Source organism: Magnolia sinica, chromosome 11, assembly GCF_029962835.1.
Source record: "Magnolia sinica isolate HGM2019 chromosome 11, MsV1, whole genome shotgun sequence".
NCBI lineage: Eukaryota > Viridiplantae > Streptophyta > Magnoliopsida > Magnoliales > Magnoliaceae > Magnolia > Magnolia sinica.
Genome location: NC_080583.1, coordinates 63,005,432 through 63,031,103, shown reverse-complemented (window position 1 = coordinate 63,031,103; position 25,672 = coordinate 63,005,432). Strand labels below are relative to the sequence as shown.

The 25,672-nt window shown below is 37.0% G+C and overlaps 1 protein-coding gene across 3 annotated transcripts in view; it reads right to left on the bottom strand.

The window, feature by feature from the left end:
• Positions 1-25,672, bottom strand: part of LOC131219229 (uncharacterized) — a 91,798-nt gene that overhangs the window by 12,295 nt on the left and 53,831 nt on the right. For 2 of the 3 annotated variants that reach the window (XM_058214270.1, XM_058214272.1), the window contains exons 9-17: positions 24,746-24,968; positions 18,966-19,165; positions 18,585-18,686; positions 18,206-18,316; positions 11,724-11,789; positions 11,536-11,634; positions 9,853-10,185; positions 9,256-9,573; positions 607-921 (exon numbers count right to left, since the gene is read on the bottom strand). In XM_058214270.1, the coding sequence (XP_058070253.1) occupies positions 607-921; positions 9,256-9,573; positions 9,853-10,185; positions 11,536-11,634; positions 11,724-11,789; positions 18,206-18,316; positions 18,585-18,686; positions 18,966-19,165; positions 24,746-24,968 (1,767 nt within the window). The remainder of the gene's footprint in view (positions 1-606; positions 922-9,255; positions 9,574-9,852; positions 10,186-11,535; positions 11,635-11,723; positions 11,790-18,205; positions 18,317-18,584; positions 18,687-18,965; positions 19,166-24,745; positions 24,969-25,672) is intronic. The other variant, XM_058214271.1, reaches the window with a different exon arrangement.

Genomic DNA, 25,672 nt, shown 5'->3' with positions numbered 1-25,672 from the left:
TGTTGCAAGGTCTACTCTTGGGGAAACACTAATGGCCATAGTGGACCTGTACACTAATGGCCATAGGCAGCTCCTTTCTGGGTAGGAAAGAAATGATCTAGCTGACAATTCAGCAGTAAAATAATGCTCCAAATATAATGGCAATGAGAGAAAAGTCAGTAACAACCAGGTATGTGGGTGCATGGTGTGCATCAATGATTGAAGCAATTAGAAGAAAAGATTTACAGGTAGGAAAGAAATGAGCTAGCTGACAATTCAACAGTATAATATTGTTCCTAATGTAATGGCAACGAGAGACAAGTCAGTAAAGACCAGATATGTGGATGCATCAATGATTGAAGCAATATCAAAATAAGATGTATATAACATGAGTAATTCCTAGATGGACCAGCATGATTTATATCCATAAACTATATGAGCTCATAGAGATGACACATAACCCAAACCAATACCTAAATGTCAAAGTTAAATCACATATTTCTGTCACACCTATCCATACCTTTGGTTAGATGAATTTTGATATTGTAATAAAATCTTCGTTAATGCAAGATGATATAATATATGATCTTGTTCAGAGAAGCAGATAATTTCCTTCACCAGACATACCTCGCATCCATGGTTAATATTTTCCTTCAGATAGTAGAGCTCAAGGCTCAGGGGTAGTTGTAAAGGCTTCCCTTGCAATTTATTACGTTCAATGGGCCTTAGATCGTTCCACTCCCTGATAAATGCCATACAAACATCCCGGCATCCTGGATTTTCCTTCATGAGTTTTGGAGCTGTTTCTTTGTTCATATCAGTAGCACAAAAAACCATTGACTCCAGTTCCTCTGGTCGAAAATTTTCAAACAATGGTCTTGGTCTTGAATCCTTTCCTGGGATGCAAGCATACAAATGAATTCGCCCAGTATACTGGCTTACCTGCAAATATAGATTAAACTGTTAGAAAAGATGACCAACTGTGCAGTTGCTACGGGATCCACATAATGACAAGCAGAATATGATTCAGTATTTTGAGGCGTGAGATATAGCTAATAAAATCAATTTAAAAAAGAAAAAAAAAAAAAAAAAAAAAAAAAAAAAAAAAAAAAAAAAGGGAAAAAGATATGGCTAATAAAACCTAATGAGCAACTTGAAAGTCTACCACGTATTACAAAAATGAAATCAATAGCATAACAGGAGAATTCACATTCTTCACAGTTTTATGAACGTAAATGTTTAACACACAAATTCTTTAGGTTAATAGGTTATTATAAATGAGATTACCATTGAACGTTTGGCTAAATATGATTATGAAGTTGAGGAACAACACTGGAAAACATAAGCCTCTGGTTGGATTGCGAATCACACGAAATTGGGATTAGCACCCCATAGCCTCCATGTCATATTCATGATTTCGCATGCATCTTTTCTGAATTGCGTTTCAACATATTTTCTGAAGCCCAACTACCAGTATAACCATAGACTGGTGTTGGGAATGATTTAATGATGGCCCTACATGATGTTTATCCAAACTACTCTCCAAATCAAATAGGAATAGTCAGTTTGGAAATGAGGTAATGTGTCTCATTCTCTGGTTTATTTTGTATGTGATATACTAATATATCTAGTTTACAAATGACACATAGTACTAAACATACTGCACTTCAGAGACACATGAGGATAATCCGAGAATACCATTCAAGTTGCATCAAGGTCGATTATAATGGCATGTGAGTATACCTAAAAGTTGGTTTATGAAACTGTTACTAATGTAACTGAATTAACAACTATACGTGACAAATTGGCATTCAAGTGGTGACTGATGTACATGTCTGCCCAACCTTCTAGGTATTGCCAGTCCGTGTACTGGCCCAGAAAGTACCGTCAACCATATGAGTGAAATTGAGGCACCTTTTTCCTAATCCACATGAATAAAAGGAATAAAATAGGGTACAAAAAGTTCCAAAAGCTCGTCTTCTATCACTACACATGAACCTGTGAATGTGACAATTGTAGGCAAGTAGTGGGAGGAGCCCAAGCATGCCCCTTGGACTTGATGGTTGTCAGTATAGATGCATTTTCTGTTGAGAGAGAAAACCCACTTGCAAGTGGGTTAATCCAGTCAAACTTGGACAGGATAGATGGACACTGTGATCCCATGATAGGCAAAACCACTAAAAGCGTGGGCATTTATTTATTTATTTTTACACACACACACACACACCCCCACACACTCACGCCGCAATGGGATTTCACCACCTATGGATACTCGAACCTTTGGCCGGGTGTTGAAACTCCTGAGAGTCTAACCACCCGAGCAAGAGTAAGGATCCAAAAAAAGCGTGGGCATTGACATCAATGAATTTCTGGATATTAAAGTGAGGTCTTAGCAAGAAGAATTGTTTGATGAGTTAATTAGGAGCCCACGTGTGTGGCATCTAGGGTTGCCACATCAAAGTCACGTGGGGGTTAGTGGGTTGAGTCTAAGGATGATGATACTTTGTCCCCGTCTAGCAAAGATGAAACTGGAGATGACAGAAGCAACAGTGGAGACAACGGGGTGCCAACAACACTGTCGTTGGTGTTCTTGTGTGTGGTCATGGTCAATGTTCCCAATATTCAACATTATCGACAATATCGTTGATATTATTTGTGTTGTTGGGTCAATGATACCGAAACGCCAAGTAATATATCATTGATAATTTCAATATCATCCGTGATATTTTGGTCTCTAGACACTATTAAAGTTCTCTGGCATTGCCGATACCCAATGTTCCAAACATCGATGAAATTATCAATAATAACGGCAATATTATCAATATTGCCAGGTCAGTGATACCAAAACTACTGGAAGTGTAAAACATTTCACATATTGGCGATATTTTTTAGAATATCGGCGATACTTAGCAATATTATCGATACAAGCGATACTTTGAGAATAATCACTAATGAATGTTTCCTACCATTGGTGATACTATCAATAATATCCTCGATGCCAGTGATAATATCCATGATACTAGGGAAACATTTGTAAATAGGCGAAAACCCAAAAAATCTCCATTTTTTGGGTTTTTTTTCTCTTGAAAATTTGTTCTTAGGTGATTCCGATCACACTTGGTTTCCATGGAATCAAGAGTGTATTTGGGAGGAAATTTATACTCGAAACGAAGACGGTCCAGATCTTAAAGGTCACAAAAAATCCATAAAAACTTCATTTGAAAAAAAAAAAAAAAAATGTTAGCATGGATTGCGATGGAAGTCCATGTCTATGCACAATTCTAAAGCAATAGATGGATTTGCAGCGAAAAACTAACATAGTGAAAATGGAGGAAATTATGCTTTACCATTTCTATATTGGAAAATGTGCTTCCACTATTAATTAATGTGGAAATTTATTTATTAACGAGTGTTGGCCAATCTATTGATTGGCTACAATTTTTATATTTAGTTTATACTGATTTTTAGACAACACATGGTTAGGCGCCTATAAAATGGAAAATGATTATGTATATTTTGTTTTATGCAATATTTTGATCCTACATGTGTAATTTCTTTTAACATCTCCTGAAGTTTCACTAAAAAATTCCACCTTTTTTCCCAATGTTTCCCCACTGTTTTCCTTAGACAACGATATTTTTTCGAGTATCGGTGATATATGTTTCTGTATCCTCGATCATCGGTACATGTGACGTTACCAATGCTATGAACACTACTGATACGTAAATATGTAAACATGTCTTCGAAAAAGAATTGTTTTTAATTATGTAAAAATAAAAAAGCATAAATAAGTTTAATTGGAAAATATATATTTGTCATTGTTAATTAATGTGGAAATTTTATATATTCTTGGGTGTTGTTTGTTCTATCAATTGGGCACAAATTTTCATTTTTTGAAGTAAAAATATATTGTTATTACTTTAAATTAGGAAAATAGAAAAAATTCTATTTACTTTATAGAAAGTAATTAAGTTGACTCATTAATTTATCATGCATGATGCATGATGTGAATAGGATGTACGCATCAATGGATGGATGCATGTACCATGAATGTATGTTTGTATGCATGGATGCATGTATGTATGCATGGATGCATAACTTCGAGCCACTTTATAACTCCATGTGGGTTCAAGCCAAAGATATTATTTTCATTCTCTTTAGGTTCTAGATGTATTTGAATGATTTAAACTAATTTTGGATATAATTGCACTGCATTTTTCAACAATACATGGTTTAGGCTCCCTAAAACGGAAATTTATTCTGTAAAGTTGTTGTTGTTGTTGTTTCTTTTCTTTTCTTTTCTTTTCTTTAAATTTATATTTAAAAAAAAAAAAATCCTAAATGTGTAAACATGTCTTTTAACCTCTCTTGAAGTTTCAATGAAAAATACACCTTTTTTTCCCAATGTTCCCCTTAGTCAGGGATATTTTTCCAAGTATAGACAATAATATCGATGATATCCATACATGTCTCCATTTCTTGATCATTGATACATGTAAAATATGATACTCAAAATATTGATCATAGTTAAAGGCCTCTTATCCCATTATTGAGTGATGCCAGATGGATAGAAGAAAATAAGAAAAGGAGAGGAACATATTTTTGCATAACCCACACAATTCAAAGATTTTGATCTTTTAGGTTTCATCGCAAGAGAATGTTTTCTCCCCAAACTTGCCCTTTTTTCATTCCCATCTCATTACCATATGGCATCTACAAAGACAGCACACACACACAAACACACACACACACACACACACACACACACACACACACACACACACACACACACACACACACATATCTGTCTATGTGTAGAAAAACAATTATTCAAAATTAAGAAAAGAATCCAGAAATAGCACACATATATGGACCTATATCTTTTCCTTTTATTCTCTTATAATTATCTCTTTCCTACGTTACTAAAGTCTCCCAAGATGTTAATATTGTTGGCTTAGTGTGCCTTAGAATATGTTAGAAATGCCATACTTAATACGAGGGAAACTTTACTATTTATGATTATCAGGGTTTCAGAGAGGGATTCCATTGGTGGGAAGAAGAGAGTGAACACTGGCAATTGACCAAGAGAGAGTTGTGGTCCATGGATCTCGAATACTGTAAATGTCCATAACCACTTTAGCAGGTTTAGGCTACCTGTGAAGGCTGTGATCATGTTTTGTGGTCATCCTGCATGATGGAAACCAACGCTGAGTTGAAATGGACTGTCTCCACCATCGGGCTTCTTGTGCCTTCGCCCTACCCTACATAGGAGTGAGTGCTCAACATGTTTGTTGTATTTAAGCTTGATTGGATACTTGCAAGGAGGATCGCATCCATGGTGTGCCGTAAAGGCCGTTATGAGGCCGTAAAGGCCGTTACGTAAAGGTAACGGTAGCAACCGTTACATGTTGTGGGGTCGTAATGGTTATAACGACCATTATGGGAAAAATGACCTATAACTACTATTAACAGCCCGTTATGCCCCATGTAAAGGTCGTAACCAATGTCTTAAATATTGATGATATCAGCCGATATATCTTACATCTCACCTGTGCGATACGAAACGCGTAGGTAGTGCCGATATATCCCACATGTTTGATCCGGTGAGCATTTTCAAATTTCGATCCCCTTTTTTGTTGAAATTATGTTAAATCAGTGTCAAATGGTAATAAATACATTGGTTCTTCATATTTTACATGATAAATCTTGGAGTTGGAGGTTTGATTTCGATATCCATCGGTTCTTCATGTTCTCCATTTTTTTTTCAAAATTTTCCTTCAACAAGTTGTCAATTGAGACTAATTTCAAAGTATTTGAAGAAATGATAATGACGTACACTCTAATTTCAAAATTCGAGTGTAGGTGGTCCGATATGGAAATTTTGAGGAAAATTCAAAAATTTTCCCAATTTCTCCCAAATTGCTTACAATGTTTACACTTCAAACATGAAATCAAGCATGTATGAGGGCTGATCTACTGATTTGTTAAGTCCTTGTCAAGTTTTTAAAAATAAAAAACATTTTTAATTAAATATTATTTTTTTTCAAAATTTCCCTTTAGCCAGCTATCAATTGAGACTAATTTCTAAATATTTAGGAGTGTTTGATGAAATGATAATACATACACTCTAAATGTAATGCATTCAATTTGAATATAGTTGCATTAGTTCAGTCAGACAGTGCATAGCTAAGGACCCTATACAAAGAAAACCTATTATGTGCACTTCTTTTTTGAGATGTTATGATCTAAAAGTGTATATTAAGGTCTTTTCTAACAATCCCTGAAGTTTCATTGAAAAAGTCAACCATTTTCCCAATGTTTCCCCATGTTTCTCAAAAAGTGCGATAAATTACCTGATACAAACAATATATACCATGCGATAAACGATACGTATCTGTATCCTGAGGATGCGATACGTAACACGATACCGATATTTCGAACATTGATCATAGCAGCCCCGTAATGATCGTCTATTACGAGGTAGATATAGGCTTTTCAGATAATTTTTTTTAATGTGGGCAAATATGGGATTTTCGTTTTTTTTTTTTTTCAAAAAAAAAAAAAAGAGAGAGATCGTAACGGCCATTACGAAGGCCATAACAGCCAATATGACCCATATCGTAAAGGTAACAATGGTGACCGTTATGACCACTGTTACCGTTACGAAATACCTTGATCACATCAAGTCTTTAATCAGGGAGGCTCATCATATCCGGATTAGATTGACTTGATCATGCACTAGCTCTGACTAATCCTTAGACCTAAGGATGTAGAGAGATTTCAAGGTCCTAGGGTTGTGTGCTTTGGCTCATCCTTTGAGGTGACAATTGTGAATGACATATGACTGTGGTTGGCTGCATGCATTTAGGATGTGGTTGACGTCTATATGTACTCACATGGGATCCATTGGTTCACCAAAGAATGCTTTAGTTGATTAAGTCTTGGTATCTAGACTGCCCATCAAGTAGTTAGTTCTGACACTGATATTAAATGTTTTCCCAAATATTTTTAACTATTGATCTTTTATTTTTGCCATTAAAAATGGTTTTATTAAACTTAATGCATGTCTAATCAAGGTATTAAAAAATGGTTACGTAACGATTGTAACAATGGGAACCATTACATGTTACAAGGTTGTAATGGCCATTGTAGAAAAAATGGCTTGTAACAGCTATTATGGTCCCATAACGCGTAATGGGGGCCTTGTAATAGCTATTATGGGCCCAATACAAGTTTTTTTTAGAATGTTGTAATGGGCTAACAGCTGTTACAACCTGTATTGTAATGGTAATGGCAGTGACCGTTACGGCCACCATTACCAATATTGAAACCTTATATCCAACGGTTGGACATCTTCATCACAAGCTTCTCGCAATCTTTCATGCTTGCATCATTGTTCAATGGAAAGAAGAAATTCGACCTTTGTCATTTTTTTTCTTTTCCTTACGTAACTTCAACAACTTGCTCTAGTCTTGCTCTGATATCCAATATACTCCTTCAATCACCTCAAGATGCAATACAGATGTCTTTTCATCATTCTTAATTGTTTAGGAATTTTCTTTGCCAAAAATAATACATTTTGGAATGTAAAGCCACAACCTTTTCAGTAATAAATCGCGCACATCCATTAGCACCACAATGCACCAAACCTGAATGTGATACATGTCATCTATAAGAAAAGAAATAAAGAAATAATGTCTTACCTTACTTCATTGCCATCCTAAAACCAAAACCACTTAGTGATGTTGAAAAAACATCTAGACATTATCTTTGATTCTTCCGCCATCATCTTTGACACATAATTCTCAAAACTGTCGTTTTCGATCACCAACTTGCAAGCTCTCCCTTGCATTGTGCAAGTTGTCATGAAGGAGCAAGAAGACTTGGCATTCCATCTTCTGGTACAGATTCCTCTAAATACTCTATTAATAGCTGACTCCTAACTTTCATTTGTCACATGCATCATCTTTGTTATTCTCTGCCAATTGAACTTGGTCTTTAAATTTCCTTTTCGAACACCCAAAAGGAATGTGCCCAAATTTGAAACACTTGTAGCACCTTGTTTGATTTTTATTAGTGACCTTTGATCATGTCGCTATTGATCCACTCCCTTTTCCTTTCCTCCATTGCCTCGTTTAGGATATGGTGGGTTTGAAAGAAACTCATCTCAAGTTCCTTTCACAAACTTGTGAGAGGATTTTGACTTACATCCTTCTTTCTTATGTGTTCTTCGACTTTCAATGCTTGTTGGTAAGCCTTGTTTAGGGAATAAACCCTTATCAGCAAAATCTTCCATTGGATCTGCAATCCAACCCGCTAACATACCTTGCTACCAATTGATATGTCATTTCACTGAGGTCATTCCAGATCATGTGGCAATAGAACTCCATGTAGATACTTTTGCTCGAAGTGATGGAACTTTTGATAGGATTCTTGCTTGTAATTAAAGGGCGATAACTTTTACCATATCACATCCTTCACCTTCCATCTCTCCAACTTTTTTATCCAATGAGATTGAGGTTCTTTTGAAGTTGGGTCCACCACAAAATCCCATGACCAAATTACATTAAAAAATAAAACAAACACTTGTATAGTGGTTTTTCTTCTGGTCTTTTACCTTTTGCTTTTAAACCATGTAAAAGGCCATCCCCTATTAAAAATCCCCATATTTGCCTTTTGACAAAGAGACGAGATTTGGTGAATTTAACATTCAACAACCCAAAACAAATAAATTAAAATATCTTTATTTGTTGCTCAACATAATAGACTGCTGCTATGTCCAATCTACACTCAAGAAAGGTAGAAAGAACATCAAATATTAAAGGGTTCTCAAAGGTTTTAAAGGTAAATTTCTTGAAAGACAACATATAAAGGAAAGACAAGAATCCTTTGACATTATCATGATATGTTACGTTACCGTATACAAGTTCTCAATTGCCAATATCGTGATATGTATTACTTTTCTTGGTGTATATTGATGGAAGATGGATGATTGATGATCTTTTAAATATTTTTCTAATTTATTTATAATTTTTAGATATATATTTTTGACTTCTTAAGGAAATCAGAAAATAAAAATCTTATGATTTACGATACAATTCGCGATTCAATACGATTCAATCCCTATTACAATTTCCAATACGATAACAATTTTGACAACATCAATTATTAGCAATTTTGAGCACTTGGTTAGTTGAATGTGGAACTGTGTAGAATGTGCTACCAATGTATATGGCAAGTAGCAGGTTGAAGATAATGTTAACACTATGGTTCTACCTCAAAGCGGAGTGAATCTGCTTGAATTGAACTGTCAGTATCTGCATGAATCAGCTCCGCAGCTTCACCTTCGACTTCTTCGGACTTTAAATCACACTTTTCATCAGATTGTATTGTTGAATTTGTATTTGAGAAAGAAATATTTTTGTGCTTTATATTCTCTAACACTTCATCCCTGTCATCAGCCTTATCTATTTTACGTATAGAAATTACGCCAGCACTTCCCGCTTTACTGACATCTAAAGCATTGCCATCTACATTTCGACCTGGAGCAGAACCCTCTACCAGCACCATCTCTGAAACACTAGTCTTGTCAACCTGTCAAAATACAGTTTTGAGCATAACAAAAGAAAATGACTAATGCACCTAACCCTGAAAAAACCCTGAAAACTGTACATACAAGCATGGGTGTGATGCGAGAACCAAATTTCAAGGTTAATGCTGGATAGAGGTTGACCTATGACCTAACTGAAGTAATGACCTCTGATAGAGTGGAATGGCAGAAAAGGATTCATGTAGCCGACCCCAATTAGTTGGGATAAAGCTTAGATGATGACAACGAATACTGGATAAAGGTAACAGAGTAGATTATTCTACCTCAAATTGGGGTGCAACTGTTTGGATCAAATTACTTGTACAAGATTCCATTTGCTCATTAGTTCTTAGTTCACCAGATTCACATTTCTCAGCAACAGCCTCCTTTTTGTAATTAACTGCAGCATTGGTAGAACTTGTTGATTCTAATTTTGAGAAGGAAATTGCATCAGATATTGTATAGTCCGACAAACCATTTTCGTCAATGTTGCCATCAGATTCACTGATAGTATCTCGATATGAAGTTTCAACTTCCAAATCATTAGCAGAGCTGCTTTCTGAATTTATACAGTGAGAAAAGTCTCCAGCCAGATCTAGATCAAAAACTCTGTCGGCCTGTCAATTCAATAGAGTTCTTAAGCAAACAAAAGAAAGAAAAAATAATTTTAAAAAAAATAACAGCTCCAGTATTCCAATATAAATCACTGAGACCATACCAAAAGGCATTAATGTGGGGGGAAAAAAACATTACTCCAACCAAAGAAAATGGCACAGATATTATAGTAAAATCACTAAAATCGCAACACAGGCTTTGGTAAGATATATTTAGAAAAGAAATGCCAACTTTTTGTCACAGATATCTAGGTAGACTGAAATTCCAATGGCAGGAGGGCAAAAAACAAAATAAGGTGCAGTGCAGGTTTCAAACCAAGGCTAATAATTAACCAAAAACCATCTTTAAACCTTTCAATGATGCAGGACAATTAACCACTTGCTCTAAAAGCTCGAACTGTTAGATTATGGCGAATTAATCCCTTCATCTCATAGCCCAGGCCCCACATCTCATGGGTTTAGGACCTCGGCCGAACCCCCTTCGTGGACCCCAAATCACATGGGCCACCCACCCCGAGTGTGTCCCCGCATCCCACAGGCTACCCCACTCAAGCCCGGTGTGAAATGCACATTAATCACCCCCGGTGAGGAGTCTCGAACACGAGACCTCCCCCGTGGGCCCCAAATCACATGGGTCACCCACCCCGAGTGTGCCCCTGCATCCCACAGGCGACCCCACTCGAGCCCGGTGTGAAAATGCCCCTGCATTATTCAAGCATTCAACAATTTGGACTCTTTAAGTCATGACCATAGTATTTACAAACCAAAACAGGTGTTGAATGGAATAAGGCAACAAAATTATTAATATAGGCTAGGCTGCATCCTTCCAAACATCATCTCTGAGGACCAGGGAGCATTTGTTCAAGATCGGAACATTTCACGAAGTGTGGCTCTAGTAAATGACGCAATTGTACAGAATTTATGTTTCTGACAACATACATTTGTGCTCAATCCGATGCATTTTTCTATCCAAGTCAGATAGACAAAAAACGGCAATTGTTGAAAAGGGCAACATTGTGGGGGTTGGAGTCAAATGCAACAGTCCTTTCACTAGAACAACTTTATTTAACTATATTACAGCAAAAGAAGTTAAAGGTATTGCAATGTAAGTTGTACAACTTGTTGTGTTTCCTTGTGTAAAAGCATAAGACTTAAAAATGTAAAAGAAAGTCTATCCCTTATTTAGTGCAGCCAAATGTCAGTGTGGGAAAGAAACAACAAGCCCAGAATACTTTAAATGACTTAAATTTCCATTGAAAAATCCTTATGTTACTACCAAGAAATGCATACAAGTGAAGAAATTAAATAATATGACAAAAATAACCCAACCGAAAGGTAGATGCAAACTGTCACCTCTATCTCTGGTATGGCATCAACCTTTCCATTCATCATAGATGAAACACGGAACAGACTCATGTTTAAATGCCGCCAATGTGATTCATCTAAAGAATCCTGAAACGTGAAGACAGACTTTGAAAACTTATGAAATAAATATATGTAGCACAACTACTAGATAAACACTTACAAAAGAAAATAAGAACCTTCGCACAGAAGAGATAAATGTTCACAGCATTGGTTTGTCCTCGTCTATGTGCTCTATCTTCAGCCTTTAAAATCGCATAAATTCAGTATCAGACAAACATTTGCATCAAGCCAACAACAAAGAATTGGGGCAGCCTTCACGAAGTAAGATGGTTTTAAAAATGCAATCATTATCTAGAAACAAATGGAAATGGTTGACAAAGTCACCAATCCAAAAAAAAAGTTTAGGAAATCCATTAGAACTTCCAGCAATCAATTTAAAGGAGAGACAGGATAAATATGTTATAATAGTTGTCAAGCATATTGTACATTTGAGTATCATACTCTACTGTATATTAAATTATATAATTTTCAACTTGAGATGGAAGGGTATTTGGTAAAGGAAAAAAAAAATCATCATTATATCACCATTGACTTGTACCAGCAATTGGAGTTGTCTTTAAAAATCTCTCGCACCAATTGCAAGATTCAAATAGGAATTCTCATGATTGATTGACAAAATTTAATACGATTTATTTATTATAATTATTATGTTTCAAAGGTGAGTTGGGTTCGAACATGAGACCTAAATGATAAAATGCTCCATGTCTACCATTGAGCTAGGGCTCAAGCCCTAAATAAAAGATCTAATTATGGTAAAAGAAAATTTCATAGCATAGTACAGCAAGTCGAATTTGTATATGATGCATTAGATGTTATTTAATATAACATTAGCTATTCCACAACATGAAAGTTCCACATTACCTTGCCTTCGTGGAAACATATATTACAGTTTATATACATCATATTTAGAATAATTTAACATGGACTGTAATTCTGTAACAATATATATTGTCGTTACAGTCTTTAATATATAAGGTATATACAATCAGTTGTCCAAATATTGAAGATCTTCAGATAGCTTGGAGTGATACTATACCATCCTGGATGTAAAAATTCATCGACAAAAATATCGTTGATACATGATCTATTGCAATATCTGCATTATTTAATACAACTGTGATAGTTGCAGATGTGTATGATATTTCCCATGATATCTCCTATATTTCTTCTTGTATCTTCGAATTAGAGAACAAAATGAAATTGGTTTCTCTTGATTAATCTTCTTTACTTGACATCTCAACTTCTTTGTATCTTTCAATCATGGAAATGAATAGTATAACTCCATTGTCCTGTCTTCTTCATTTGAAGATTTTGTTCCTTTACTTACCTAGAGATAGCCCTCTTAATTGTCAGGTCTCTATTCAGTCTTCGACTTGCCTATTGTTTCTCCGAATAGACCATCTGATATACAACATTCTATCCCTGTTATTTGTGGTTTGTTTCCTACTACATACCTTGTACTCATAAGATGATGCCACTCAAACTTAGCACAACAGCACTCCTCTTTGTGCTAACGTGGTTGTATTGTTTCTGTTTTTATTGCTTGTATTGTATTTGTTTGACATTTGATTGAGATGAATACATTTTGGATGTAATTGCATCATTTATAGCTGACATTTTGCATTTTTATCCCTTAAACAATGGAAAACTATCATGCATACTATTTTTATTTTTATTTTTGTAATGTCTTGACTTCTAAGTGTGAATCATGTGTCATTTAACATCTCTTGAAGTGTTACTGAAATTTTCCACCATTTTCCTAAACTTTCCCCAATATTTCCGTCATATTTCAATACATTATGCAATACACGTGATATTGCCAATGTTTCCAACAATATTTCAATATCCCAATGGTGCAATACATAGTGTAATACTAATACTCCAAACATTGTATACAATATCATCATCATCAAAGGATATAATGTTTATACAATATAATAAAACATAATCATATTAGCTAAGCGAAATGATTTTATTGTGGACAGAGAACTATATTTTATTGCTCAATATTAATTTATATCCTCCATTTCTGTTACAATCTAACTAGTAAAACGATTAAAAGATTGTCTTTTCAATGAAAACCCATGACCTCTCACGGTGTCTTACACACTAACATCCATATCATGGGATCTTTGTGCCCCATGTTTTTTGGTCACAGCAAGGGATAGATAAATCGTTCGATCAGTACAAGTTAGATTTCCCATACACTATATTACATTTCATTATACCACAAAGTTGACACGATTAAAAAAACCCATCAGGACTTGTAAATACACCCTTGCTTTGCGACGTATGACCAGTGTTCGAAGTGTCGGTATTGCTACAAGGTTCGCTGGCCAAGGATACGGAAACAATATCGGTATTGCTGATAATATCACTGATAACCGGAAATGTGAAAAAACATGGGAAAAATGGTGGAATTTTCGGCAAAACTTTAGGAGATGTTAAAATGTATATATTTGCATATTTAGAAATAAAAAAGTTGCAAAAAGAATGCATACATAACAAGTTTTCATTTAATGGGGCCTTAAAAGCATGTGCTGTTATAAGAAATCAGTCCAACCATCCAGCCTATTTAATCATGCAGCCTTCCATCCAAACATCCATCGATGTTGAAAAATATCAACAACACATGATATTTCACCAACAAATCATCAACAATTGGAAAGGAAATGAAAGATTGTGGTTTCAATATCGTGCATGCTACAATATCAATAATATCAAGATATTATCAACATTATCAATGACAAATTAAACACTACATACAACCATGTGCCAATAAAAAATATTAAAATAATTTTTTTTCTAATAAAAAAAAAATTTGATGATATCAATACGTTGGCAATATTATTAAAATATCGTCGATACACTTATGATATAAGCATTACCTAGAATTTACATAATCAAAAAATATTGGCAATACATTGGCGATATTGATGCATTGGCAATACAAGCGACACCAAGAATTTACGTAGTTGAAAATATTGGTGATTACATTAGCGATATTGATACGTTCGCGATAATTAGTTATACATTGCTAATACCTAGAATTTCCGATACTACCAGCACTATTGGTATCACTATCAGTGTTATCGGTATCGCTAAGGTGGAGATAAAGATGATATCAGAGATAATTCGAACATTGCATATGACAAAAGTAGAAAGGATGGTGTATTTACCCTTCATGGAGCAGGCATACAATACTATCAAATGATGTTTCCTAGCAAGGCTCTATCCTAGAGGCTCCCCTATAATGCCCCACCACTTGAAATCCATCTCTTGCATCTAGAATATCTTAAAAGTACATGATCAACATGGAAAGAATCACACTGCAATGAGATCATCACCATTCATGCCAAGGCAAGTTAGAAATTTCTCTTTAGAACTTGTTTTTAAGTTACTTGGCTTTAACAAAGAGACTTTGTTAGAGTGAGATCTTCTCTAGAAGAACATCTATACTAGGAATTTCTAGATAAAAGGTTTGGATCATCACATGATGAAGCAGAAGCGGGGAGCATTGTCAGCACCTCCTATCAAATATTTTGCAAGTATATGATAGAGGCCAACCAAGAGTATTTTTAGTAATTTTTGTATCGATGTTGATTTGAGGGTGTTTTTGTAATTCCTTATTTTGGTTTGGTTTTTAGTTGGCAATTAAAAATGATACAAACGTTATTAAGAGTTATTTTTTGTTTGGACTTAGTTGTGATTAGCAACTAGTCACCATCATTAGTTAGTGTTAAGCATAGATACTTACGTGATTAGTTGTGGAAATTGCGGTTAGGAATTTATTGTAAGGATCTATACATACATTGCAATGTAGCTTTGACTTTTGTAATAGAAATTGTGAAGAGGGCCTTTTTTTGTGTTTGAATGCCAAATTGCATTCCATTCCTCTTAGATCCACAAATCTTCCTTCCTATCCTAATTACAAGGCAAGGCTCCTTCAAAATGAGCACCTAATGCAATGTGAATCGCTTGCTTTGGTGAGATGTAGAGGAGAGTAGCCTTATAATTAGAAAAGGAAGAAAGGAAGGAGTATTTAGAGATCCAAGGGAAATGGGATGCAATTAAGCATCAAAACACACAAAAATAAGCCATCTCTTCTCAATTTTTATTACAATAGCCAAAGCTGCATTTAAATGCTTATTACAATCTATTTATAAACCCTATACAACAAATTCCTAACTAATCACAATTTCCCTTGAAATTAGAAAAGGAAGAAAGGAAGAAGAGTGTGGAGATCAAGCTTCTCCAACAACAATTCAAGATCGTGGAAACGTCATTTGTGGAACCGTAAGTCTGGAAACATCATATGATTTGGATGTTCTCTCTCTTCACTGCATGCCATTACATAAGGCATGTGAGGAGGAAGATCTATCAGGGAGCAAAGTTCATGAATCTTTTGTCTATGGAAGGCTCTATGTCGAAGATCTCGTAGAGTGGTTTGACGCCATTGAGCGAGTGGTCGATCACAATGAACTATTGGAAAATCAACTTGTCGAATGTGACCTCTCTGACAAAGAGACAAATGCTGGTATGGTGAAAGAAATCCATCATAGACGAGAGCATCATGGGAAGCATGAATTTCACACGTGGCTAAAGATGTGTCAAGTCATATACAAGGCGTTCAGGCACTCAAGCGCATGTCATTCAGCAGATTGTGAGTGCGTCCGATCCTAGCAAAGCTAACGAAAGCAAGTGAGCCATTCGGCATAGTGCCAAGTGTACCATTTGGTACAGTGCAAATAGCTTGGTCCCCACACCGTCAATGAAGGGAAGTGAACAGTTCGGCATGGTGCAAGATCATGTGATCCTCATGCCATCAACAAAGGCAATTGAGCCATTGGATGATTAAGTGGTGTAGCGAAAATGGTGAGGTTTTACTATATGATTGCAAGGGAGATCATGGTTGAGTAGGATCTGTCTTTTGATTACGGCTTGAGAATGATACATTTTCAACCGAGAGAGGAGGATGTTGGATGGAAACAACATCATATCGCCATTCACCTTTATCGATGTCACAACCGTGGCCCACTGGGCAGTTAACCTCCAAAGATTCAACAAAGTGTTGTGCTCAATCCCAGAGGATGTTGGAGCCTTCCGTCATGGGCCCCATGGGCCTATGTCTCCGTCTAAACACCCTGACATGTAGGATACCCAAATTGGTGACTCTACAAGTGATGACGATGAAAACTCAAGGACTTTTCTCCAACAAGGGAACTTAATGTAGGCCAAGGGTAATTTCGGTCATTTTTGTTTAAAAGGAGCATTTTGCAATTTCTTTGTTATTGCCACTTGGGTTGTTAGTTGGTAGCTAGGGAGTTGCAAAGGTTGTTAGAATTATTATTGGTTTCTTGCCGACTAATTGTTAGCTACTAGTAAGTAGTAAACATGACTAGTTAGTGTAGAGTTAAGTGATTTATTGGGGAAGTTGTAGTTAGTGATAACAACCACTGTCCTGCAGCATTGGCTTTCATAATAGAAATTGAAAGAGATTTGAGAAGAGAGATCTTGTTTTTGTGTGTTTGAATGTGTTTGGATGCCAAATTGTAATCCATTTCCCTTAGAACCTGAAATCTTCCCTCCTTCCTTTTCTAATTACTAGGCAAGGGTCCTTCATAACCCACCAAACAAACGATCCAAGTTATGTTAGTATGAAAGTCCATCCTAAAACTTGGCAAGCTAGTTTTGAATTGACTAAGGTCCACTAGTCATATATAGCCTAAGTCATATATAGCCTAAGGACACTCTCAAACAAGATCAAATCCTGTACTAACTTAAGCATCATTGTGACCTTGAGTACAACTTCATAAGTTGTGTGCTCAGGGTATTGAATATCCATACTAGATCAACCAATATGGCCTTATCATATCTATATAGGTAAGCTTCGAAACATGATACGAATCTGAAATGGCTTGGTCCAAAAATCAGCAGCCAGATCAACTGAGATATGGACCATATCGGCACCAATGTAGCCACCTCGGATTGGTTGCGGGCAAGTACGGTTATAAAGGCCCATTACATTTTTTTCCCTTTTTCATCATTTCAACCTTCGAAACATCTTGGAACCCACTTTTGACTAGATCTAGGCATCTAGCTCTATTTTGTAGATCTAAACACAAGTTTGAGTAGGATTCAACAAATCAAAGGGGAATGGACCATTTTGATTAGTCATCAACTCTTTTTCATTTTTTGTTTATTCTTTTTGTTGTACTTCAGGGGTTGTTTGATTACGTGGATTTTGTGGGAATATAAAACATTTTTCCCCTGAATAGTGGCATGTTCTCACATTTTTTTCCTTTTATATATTTTTTGAAATTGTTTTAGAAAAAAAAAATGAACCAATATAGGTATAAGTAGACCCGTATTGTATAGGTTTTGGGCCTGGTGATATGCTCCTGAAACCAATTTTCAGAACCTTGCAATGTAGTTTGACTCAATGAGCCTTGACCGACATGTTCATTCATCCATTATGTTCCCCTTAATTTTCTTACATTCTTTAGAGATAAAGTAAATGATCAGGTTGGAGACCAGAAGAAACATTTATACTATGTTGGGCTTCAACTCTAGACATAATAAACAAGAAATCAATCACCTGAAGCATTTCTGACGCAGATTTAGGCAGCTCCAAGAACACAACACTTTGAGCTGATGAAAAGTCAAGCCCAACACCCCCAGCAGTTATTCCAATTATTGCGATACTAACCTGAAGATGTTAATGTATAAAAATAAGTCAAGCAATCACAGTCAGCTATCAACATAACAGATTAATGTGTTGCAATGATGAATGTGTCCAAAAGAAGCAAGTTATGACCTTCTACACAGAACTTGAGGCAATCAAGTTCTGTGGACTATGACACTGATTGGTCTAAATTCATGTGATAGAAAAACCATGACACAATCTTTACAATTCATACATGCTCATAACCAAATCAACTAAATGAAGGCATTGGAGGACTAAAAAAGACATGAACCTCCGTTGATGATTTGAAAGTTTGGACAGCAGCTTGCCTATCTCTGGGAAGTGTGCTCCCATCAATGCGGACAAATCCAATTCCTTTCTCGGATGCGAACTCCTAAGTATTTCGTAAATGAGAAGAAGTAACATACAAAATCAGGTACTCAAAATCATGATGTGCATGGAATCATGTTCAGGTCAAGCAAGATTCAATTTTCATAATTTAACCACAGGAAAGAAAAATAATAATAATAAAAATTAACATCAAAAGTTATGCTGAGGGCAATGCAAGCCTTTCTCGAAGAAAATGTATAGAAATCTGGCACTTGATTAGAATTATGAAGACCAAAAGTAGAAAATCGTACCAACGTAGAAAGATAATAAAATATTTGACTACCTGAACTCCATCGAGAACCTTTAGGTGATGAGCAAAAATTATCATTTTCTTGGAGCTAATATTTGCATCCAAATCTTTTCCGCTTTCCGACTCTGTAATGATCGAATGATTGGAGAGCCACTCACGAAATCCAGAAAGCTTTGCAATACCAAGTTCTTGATAGGAAAGCTGCCTTGCAGTTCGATGACAACCCTTGTTATCTGAAAACAAGGGAAACACGAAATAAAGGTGAACATGAAAGACCATGTACATGCAGGAATAGCAAAAATAGCCAAGATAGATCCTTCTGTTACATGAATCCTTTGGCCATCTACATTTGGCAACTCTATAAACAATATAATCATTAATTGGACCACATAAACACTATTGAGGAGTGAGGACAGAATGTTTTTAAATAATCAGTTCAGGGGAGCAGATACTTTGGTACATTATAGCATCATCTAATTACCATAAAAATGACCAAGATCCAAAAGATGAGTGACATTGAGGAGTCATCTTCAGTTGCACACAGTAGCATTAGTGATCAAGAAAATGTTGATTGATGTCTTAAATTTGTAAATCAACATGTCTGTCCATGACAGCTTGATGCCATTGAGTAGACTTCGATGTCATCGAAGGCTGCTCAATGTCATCGGAAAAATCCGAAAAATACATGTTTAGTCGCTGGAACCTTTTGGTGTTTAGTTCGATGACATCGAACTGACATCGAAGCATCATCAAACGATCGCGCAAGGTTATGCAGAGTTGCGTAAGTGCGGGATTTGTTTCCTATTTCGATTGTGATTCTCATAAGGACTGTATATATATATATGGGTGTAATCGGGATTTGGTAGATACATAGAGGTGTTCTAGGCTTTCTAATTTGTTCCAAAGGGTTTTAAGGGCTTGTAAGGGAGATTTGAGGCTTGTTCAAATCGGGTAATCTCTATCTCTTGTAATTTTTTGCTTTCATGTGCATTATTGTCGCTTTGTGCGTGGTTTTTATCAGCAAGGGTTTTTCTATGTTAAATTCGGAGTGTTTGTGATTGAACTTATTTGTGCAATTGGAATACTTTGCTTGATTCATCTCTGTGTGCTTTCGTGGTCCCCCAACAAGTGGTATTAAAGATAACGTTGGGGCGTAGATTGAATCTGAAAGCATAGTATCAATGGCTCCTAATCCTAAGTTCGATGTTGAGAAATATTCCAGGAAAAATAATTTTGAACTATGAAAGGTCAAGATGATCGGTCTCCTAGTTTAGCAAGGATTGGATGATGCACTCCTTGAGAAATGGCTGGAATCTATGACAGATGATGAATGGAACAAAATGGATAAGAAAGCGAAAACCTCTATCCAATTGTGTCTAACGGATGAGGTCCTCTACAATGTCATGAGAGAGAAAACTGCAGCAAGTACATGGGCGAAATTAGAATATATCACAACGAAGAAATCTCTTGAGAATCGCCAGTACTTGAAGCTTCGATTGTTCGATCTGAATATGAAAGAGGGGGCCAACGTTGAGGCCCACATTAGTAACTTAAACAAGATAATTTGCAAATTGCTGGATGTGGAGGAAACGATGAAAGATGAGGATCATGCATGTATCCTGTTGAACTCTCTCCTGGCTTCGTATAAGTCATTCAAGGACTCGTTGTGCACCGATAGATTGACCATTGGTGTCAATACCATTATCTCAGCCCTTCAAGGAAAGGTAATGAGAAAGAAAAGCGGTGCCGTGGGTAACTCTACTGATGCATTGGTTATGAGGGGACGGAATTTTGAGCTGGACAGTGGATCTTCTCGATCGAGGTCCAAATCCAAGGGGAAGGGCAAAGGGAAGTTAAAGTGCTAGAATTGTGGGATGTTTGGGCACATGAAGAAGGATTGCACAAATCCTGAGGCAAGAAAAGAGAACTCAGAGGCTTCTTCCAAGGAGGCCAACACTGCATAGTCTGATGTAGGTACAAGTGGTTATGATGTGTTGTCAGTGTCCATGGTTGGACACTAATACGATGAACATAACGACGAGTGGATTTTAGATATTGGGGCATCATATCACATGACTCCCCATCAAAGTCAATTCACCAGTTATAGAGAATGCAATGGTGGCCAAGAATCTATGGGCAATGGCAATGCCTATACTATGGTGGGTGTTGGATCGGTGCGCATCAAGATGTTTGATGGCATGGAGTGTACCTTAACCGAGGTGAGACACGTTCCTAATATGAGGAAGAGCTTGATATCTATTGGAGCACTCAAGACACTTAAGTGCAAATTCATCGGTTTTGATCGTGTCCTTAAAGTTTTAAAGGGAGCACTCATAGTCATAAAGGCATAGAGGAACAGGAACATCTACAGGTTGATCAGGAGCACTTCATCGAGTGGAGCTACAGTTTCTGTAGCAGATTCCACGTCTGCACGTATGTGGCATGCACACTTAGGCCACATGAGCAAGCGATGAATGAAGGTACTTTCTGACGGTTGTTTAATTCCAGCTTTTAAAAGGTTTGATTTAAGTATATACGAGCATTGTATATATGGTAAATTATCTTTTAAATCTAGAAAACATGTAAGGGTATTCTTGATTATGTGCATTTTGATGTATGGGGGCCATCGCCCGTGATTTCTGGTAGAGGGTCGTTATGGTTCGTTATGTTCATTGACGACTATTACAGGAAAGTATGAGTTTATTTTATGAAAAATAAATCCAATGTTTTCACCAACTTCAAGTAGTGGAATATGATGGTGGAAAAACAGTCAAGGCGAAAGGTGAAGGTATCGAGGACAGATAATGGTGGGGAATTCACTTCTAGGGAATTCAATCAGTATTACAAAGATTAAGGGATCGTGAGGCACACACAATGCGCCACAAACCAAAGCAAAACAGTGTGGTTAAGCGGATGAATCAGACTCTCTTGGAGAGGGCCCCAGCATGATCAGTAATGTTGGGTTGGGCAATGACAAGCGGACTGAGGCCGTTAACACGGCTTGTTACTTAGTGAATCAATCCCCTTTTACAGCCATTAAATTTAAAATTCAAGAGGAAGTGTAGAGTGGTCAGCAAGTAGACTACTCAGAACTGCATGTATTTAGTTGTAACGCTTACTCTCATATACCGTTAGTTGAGAGAGATAAGTTGGACCAAAGAGCCAAGAAATACATCTTTGTTGGCTATGGTGGTGGTGTGAAGGGGTACAGGTTGTATGACCGGGTCACATGAAAAATCATCATTAGCCGTGACGTCAAATTCGACGAAGGATCCTCATTCCATAAGGATGAGCACGAAGAACCGGAAAAGTTGTGTTGGACGTTCAGTTAGACAGAGACGAGACACATGTTGAGACAAAGACGTAGACAGAAGTACAGGAGCAGGTGGAGCAGCCACCTGTGAGAAGGAATCCGCCACGGGATCGCAGGTTACCTGCGAGATACAGGGATGAATCTAATATCACATATGCCCTCATTACAAATAAGGGAGATCCGTCTACTCTTCAGGAAGCTCTTGATGAGCCAGATGCCGAAAGGTGGAAAGTTGTAACGGATGATGAGATGGGCTCCTTGTACAAGAACGAGACGTGGGAGTTGGTGGAGCTTCCCGTTAGCCGAAAAGCGATCAGGTGCAAGTGGATCTTCAAGAAGAAACAGGATAGGTACAAGGCAAGATTGGTAGCGAAGGGATATGCTCAGAGGGAAGGTGTCAATTACACTGAGATATTCGCGCCGATTGTGAAGCAAGTATCTATCAGATTCGTGTTGGCGTTGGTTGCCCAATACGATCTCGAGCTGGAGCAAATGGATATAAAGACTGCCTTTCTACATGGGGAATTAGAAGACCAGATCTACATGAAGCAACCAGAAGACTTTGAAATAAAAGGGATAGAGAACAAGGTTTACAGGTTAAAGAGGTCATTATTCGACCTAAAACAGTCGCCTAGGCAGTGGTATAAAAAGTTTGATTCTTTCATGGTGAGCTAAAAATTTATCAGGAGTGAATATGATCATTGTGTCTATTTCAAGACACTGAGTGATGGAGAGTTCATTATCCTGGTTTTGTATGTTGATGACATGTTGATCGTCAGTCATAGCATGTCTGAGATCAACTTACTGAAGACTCAATTATCAGGGACATTTAAGATGAAAAATCTAGGGGCTGCAAAGAGGGTTCTTGGCATTGATATACATAAAGATAGGAAAAGAAGCTGACTTTGGTTATCTCAAAAGGAATACCTTGAGAAGGTATTAGTAAAGTACAGGATGGGCAAGGCAAAGCCTGTCAGCGTTCTTCACGCGACTCATTTTTAGTTTTCTTCTGACCAGTGTCCTAAAACCAATGAAGAAAAGCAGGATATGTCTCATATACCTTATTCGAATGCGGTTGGCAGCTTGATGTATGTCATGATCTGTATGAAACCAGATATTTCACATGTGATGGGTGTTGTTAGCAGATAAATGTCTAACCCCAGAAAGCAACATTAGGAAACAGTGAAATGGCTACTTCGATACATTCGAGGTACGTAAGACTACGTTTTATCATTTGAAAAATTAGGGGTCAAGTTAGTAGGTTACGTGGATTCTAATTACGCAGGCAGTGTGGATACTAGAAGGTCGACTTCTGGTTACTCGTTTGTGCTCGCGAGTGGAGCAATCAGTTGGATGTCGAAGCTTCAGTCTGTGGTGGCTCTTTCCACAACCGAAACTAAGTAAATGGCAGTGATGGAGGCATTCAAGAAAGGTGTTTGGTTGAGAGGGATGATAAATCAGTTGAGACTTCAGCAGGAGTTTGTGCCGGTTAGTTGTGATAACGAAAGCGCTATCAATTTGGCTAAAACCTTTGTTTATCACTCACGTACTAAGCACATTGGTGTTCGTCACCTTTTATACGACGGATGCTTGAGGAAGGAGGCGACTCTAGAGAAGATTCACACCAGCATCAATCCGGCAGACATGCTTACTATGGTGGTTCCCATAAAGAAGTTCAAGTTATATGCAACTTCTCTAGGCCTGGTGAAGACATAAATGGAAGACAGAGTGTGCACGAGAAGCGATGATGGAGCTGTGATGCAAGGCGGAATTAGAGATGAGGAAAAATGAGCTATGAAGAATGGCGATTGAAGACATGGTGGAGATTGTTGATTGATGTCTTAAATCTGTAAATCAACATGTCAATGAAAGCTCGATGCCATCGAGCAAACTTCGATGCCATCAAAGGCTACTCGATGCCATCGGAAAAATCCGAAAAAATACATATTTAGTCGCTGGAACGTTTTGGTATTTAGTTCAATGGCATCGAAGGTTGTTCGATGCCATCAAACTGACATTGAAGTGCCATCGAACAATCGTGCAGAGTTGCGTAAGTGCAGAATTTGTTTCCTATTTTAATTGTGATTCTCATAGAGACTATATATACATGTGTGTGTGTGTGTGTGTGTGTGTGTGGGTGGGTGGGTGTAATCGGGATTTGGGAGATATATAGAGGTATTCTAGGTTTTCTAATTTGTTCCAAAGGGTTTCCAGGGCTTGCAAGGGAGATTCGAGGCTTGTTCGAATCAGGTAATCTCTATCTCTTGTAATTTTATGCTTTCGTAGTGCATTATTGTCGCTTTGTGCCGTGGTTTTTTCCGACAAGGGCTTTTCAACGTTAAATTCGGAGTATTTGTGATTAGACTTGGTTGTGCGATTGGAATACTTTGCTTGATTCATCTTGTGTCCTTCCACAGTCCCCCAACAAAAAATGCATGTAAACCTTTTTAGATATGCAACGTTAAGCACATGAGTTATGCATTATGAAGCTAGAACATACCATTGGTATCATGGAAATCCTCCCCATCTCCACAAAAGTCATTTTGGCAATTGCAAGGATTCATCAGGGATCTTCTCTTGCGTCCTCTATCCATGCAAAGAACGCCAAGCGCCCCAGACATAGTTGTTGCTAAGGTAATATCTATAGCATTCAGCATCAACCTTATGACCTGACGACGTTTAGGGGGCAATTGTACTAACACGTGCTCCTTTAAACGTCTTATCTAACATAAGAAACACCAGCATGGCATTTAGTGTTTTTCTATAAATATAAGGTTTAAATATAGAACAATTATGTGCATTGAAACGTTGATATTTTACTACTTTCAGAAGAAAATGGAAGAACTAAATTGTGTACTCTTCATTCTAACTATCGAGATGTTTCTTTATGCATTTAACATGTAGCAAAATTAAGATATGAACAAATTCAACCTCAAACTGCATTTAATATGTAGCTAAATCAACTATATTTGATATGTGGCTAAATCAGAAAATGACAAAATCCTTAAAAGAAAATTTCCCAATAGTCTCTTAAGACCATTGATCATTTAAGGAGGACCAACCACTAACAATTGTCCTCTCATGGGTGTCCAAAAGGCACTGTTGGGAATGGAAGGTACCATTCATATCCTCAAAACTTGTTACATCTCCCAAAGGCCAAAAATTGTGTTTCACCATGTGGGAAGAGACAAAAGATGTAGCAGATGTGTAGGCCACGGAGGGTGTTCGTCAGCCTTCTCCTTTTATTTTGAATTCCTTCTCCTTTTATTTTGAATTCCTTCCCTTTGTTTACTGTTTTTTTCTTTTTCACGTAAAATTGTTGTCATCTTCCCAAGAGAAAAGAGAAAATTTCAACCAAAAACTGTAAACCAAGTATTAAAGCATCTCTCGAAAGACACTTTCATATATGGCTTGTCATCATGAGACC